The sequence below is a fragment of the Brassica oleracea genome, chromosome C3 (genome assembly GCF_000695525.1).
Source record: "Brassica oleracea var. oleracea cultivar TO1000 chromosome C3, BOL, whole genome shotgun sequence".
NCBI classification, from domain to species: domain Eukaryota; kingdom Viridiplantae; phylum Streptophyta; class Magnoliopsida; order Brassicales; family Brassicaceae; genus Brassica; species Brassica oleracea.
In genome coordinates, this window is record NC_027750.1 from 63,823,665 (window position 1) to 63,827,421 (window position 3,757).

A 3,757-nucleotide genomic window follows, 5' to 3' on the forward strand; every position below is an offset into this window, starting at 1 on the left:
TTGATCCGAAACGCAGCGTTTTATTAATGGGCTTTTAATCTTATCCATGGGCCATAAATGAACATAAGAAAATGGAGGGTTGTCTTTGTTGAAGGTATAGGGAGGAATAAAAGCTGAGGCTTCTACTCGTTTTTGTTTCAGATGCAAAAGTTTGTATTTGGTCAGTCTCTTATTTTTGTGTTTAAAACTCTTTTTTTTTTGGGTAAAATGTAATGATATTATTACTAAGCTTTTAAGTTTTTGACAGAAGTACAAAGATGACAAGAAGCTGAGAAAAAAAAAAGAAAATCTACAAACACAAATTCAACAACAGACCAAAACAGAGGCATACACTAACCGAGATCGCTATCCAGTTGCTCCGACTCAGTCAACCTACTGCTTGCCACAACCTACTGCTTGTGTTTAAAACTTTCGGAGGACAACAACGATTCAAATTTAGCTAAACAACAAGAAAAAAAAAATATTAACAAAACACTATAATATAAATAAAAAATAGTAAGAGATTCCACAAGTTAGTGTTTTTTTTTTACAATCTTTAGAATCTATAATTTGCAGTACTTATTTAACAAATTTTAAGGTTTATGCTAGAAATGAATTTCGGGTTGAGTTAGTTTTAAACTAGAAATGCATTCGGTTTTGAGTTAGTTTTAAACTAGAAATGCATTCGGGTTTGAGTTAGTTTTTTATGCTTTCTCACATAGCATGAACAAAGACGACGAGCTTCAGTCATAAATGGTGATAACTCGAAACACTAGCTTGGCATCCTCCATTGAAATATGAGTCTCTTAAGAGAGTTGACAAACAAACTGAGCATCAAAAGAACATTCTAAAACTATCAAAACAAATCAAAACCACAACTACTAATTAGCTTAAGAATATGATAAACGATCTAAAGAACCGCTACTAAACTGATAACAAAAGGGGAAGAGAAGATCAAAGCCATCAAGAGGAGTAAAAGCCTAAACAAAGGAACCATTAAATCCCGAGAAGAGTCGAAACTCATACTCGGTGACTGGCCAAAAACCGAAAGTCTCTATTACAACAAGGAAAAAGGCCGGGAAAGAAGCAGAGACAACGAAATAACATGAGAATCTAGAAACTCCGGAGAAGGACCGGTAGAAATGATAAGAAGATCAAATATGATCCAACTAAGAACATGATTGGATGCATGCAACATTGATCAACATAAGATCCAAATTAACACAAGATCATAAGCATGCATCAACGATCAATATATGACCATAACCTCAAAATCCATCAACACCCAACACTGGAATCCACAATTCATATATCTCTAGTCGCAAAGAAAACAAAGATTGTCTTGAATCTTCAATATTGATCTCACCTCCAAGGCAATAAACATCGACTATATGAAGCAAAGAAAGTGTAAAGAACAAACTGATTCCATTGTTGTGAGAACCACCAAAGTCGATCATCGAAAGCTAAGTTCAAAATTGTTTTTATTAGAGAGAGTGGGAAGAAAAAAATTAAAAGCGAAAGCCTTTTTGGATGTGAAAAAAATATTGTAGTATTACTCAAAATTTTACTCTCAAGTAAATGTAGTATATATTTTATTTTTATTTTTTTAGATAAATATATTTATTATATATTTTATTGAGGTTTTAATTTTTGATTAAAATTTGGGTTATAAAAACTTATGGTGCACTTTACATTATTACAATCAGATTAAAAACAATTAAATACTTTATAGAACTTCCCAATTATAAAATTATGGAAAGTATCATAATTACGTGGTGAATGGTGAGAAAAAGAAATGCATGAATGTTGAAAAGTTACAATTATTGAAGTGAAATGATAAATCAACCATAAAATGTTTAATTGTTTATACATAATACACCCTCTATTTCTAAAAAAATGTCATTTTAATTTTTTTTTTTTACAAAAAGAATGTTATTTTAAAATTTCAAATAATTTCATATATCTTAAATACTATTAGTTGAATATGTGTTATTAATAAAAAAATTAATGTATTTTAATTATTTTTTTAATCTATGTGAAAAATGTCAAAATAACTTTTTTTTTTTAATGAAACTTAGGGAATGTGATATTATGTTTTGAAAATGTAAGCATGAGAAACGTGACAGAATTAAAGCTGGTCATTATTAATATATTAATGCTCGGTCGTAATTTACCAAACGTAACGGCTAGCGACGTAAGAATCACAAAACACGCTTTCTTGGAATTTACCATATCAATGTTTTTTTTTTTTTAAACCATTTACCATATCAATGTATTGAGTTTTCGTATTCTTGCTCAATATTTAAAACAAATTACCGATGGTGAAAAAGATAGACTATTTTGCATTTTTAAGTATAATACAAATAAATTAAAAATATTCTAAAAGCACCGAAGATCGGCGGAGTGTTTGTCAACAACAGTCCAATCCAATCTTGTGTTTCAGTTTTGTTCAACTACTGGAACAAATATTTGGCGAACAAAAAAATAAATATTCTGTTATAAAATATTAATAGTTCATATGAAAAAGTATAATATGTAAAACGTAAAAATATATAATCAAATGAGGTCTATAACGAATTAATATCCCATACACCGTAGGCTGGTGAAATTTCCAAAACTATTTTGTAAAAGAAAATATTAAATTTGAGTTAAGATTACATTTGCTAGTTAATTGAAATATAATTATGGATAACACACACTGTATTTTTTATTTTATAAACAAACGTGGTAAAAGTAGTAATTCCCGACAACGAAAAAGGTCCATGTCGAGAGTGTCAATTCCCACGTTTTAAGCGAGACATGAAAGGCAACCACTCCACAAACAGTACAGTTAAATTTTCCTCTTTTGTATATTTCACACATTCTCCTTCGTCTTCCACTTCATCTCTCTCTTTTTTCATTTTTCTGTAAACATTTTTAATTCCTGAGATAGAGAAAATGACTAAAATCTCTGTTGGATTGCAACTTGTGACAACAGATTCAAAAGAAAAGCTAAGCAACATAGTGATCAAATCTTCACTAAGACCAAACCGATCCAATCCAAACATCTCGGAGCGCTGTTTCCTCAAAACATGTCACCTCTGTATGAAGCAGCTCCATCAAGACGAAGATGTTTACATGTACAGGTACAAACTTCTATAACTTATCAAGATTTATAATCTAAAGACCTTTTCTCGAGTCTCGATTGTTTTTCTAAATGTTTTGGTGAAAACAGAGGAGACTTGGGATTTTGTAGCAGAGAGTGTAGAGAAAGTCAGATTTTGATCGATGAGAAGAAAGAACTAGAGGCGTCCACAAAGATGATGTTGGCAGCTTACAGACGCTGTAACTCCGGCGAGAACCGGAATTTGTTGAATGATCTACGGCGGCGACGCCAGCTATTTATAGTTCCTTAAATCGATTACATACTTCACTAATTAGTAATTATTGTTTTTTTGTTTGTTCAAACACTATAATTGTTGCAGATATGTAGTTATATACAAGAGATATGTTATATTACAAATGTAAATTACATGGTTTATATTGAATATATATTGATATTTTTTATTTGTTTATGGTGAGGATAACGAAATCTAAACATGCACATTAGTCTCCAAATTTGAATTATGTAATATGTATAGATTATTCGGTTTTGAAATAAATTAAATATATATATAATAAAGTTAGTTTCTAAAATGTTAAAAATCTTATGAATTCTTAGAACGAGTTTTAATGTCTTTTTTTTTGTTTTTTAAAGTTTTAGCTGAAGCCTACAATTTTATTGGACTAAGGTCAAGAA

The 3,757-nt window shown here is 30.1% G+C and overlaps 1 protein-coding gene across 1 annotated transcript; it reads left to right on the forward strand.

Annotated features, from left to right (window-relative positions):
* The first annotated feature begins 2,818 nt into the window (after positions 1 to 2,818).
* On the forward strand, positions 2,819 to 3,488 carry LOC106333363. The gene is made up of 2 exons (XM_013771817.1): positions 2,819 to 3,104; positions 3,194 to 3,488. The coding sequence occupies exons 1-2, from the start codon at positions 2,917 to 2,919 to the stop codon at positions 3,372 to 3,374; spliced, it is 369 nt and encodes a 122-aa protein (XP_013627271.1). The 5' UTR covers positions 2,819 to 2,916; the 3' UTR covers positions 3,375 to 3,488.
* Positions 3,489 to 3,757: the final 269 nt, after the last annotated feature.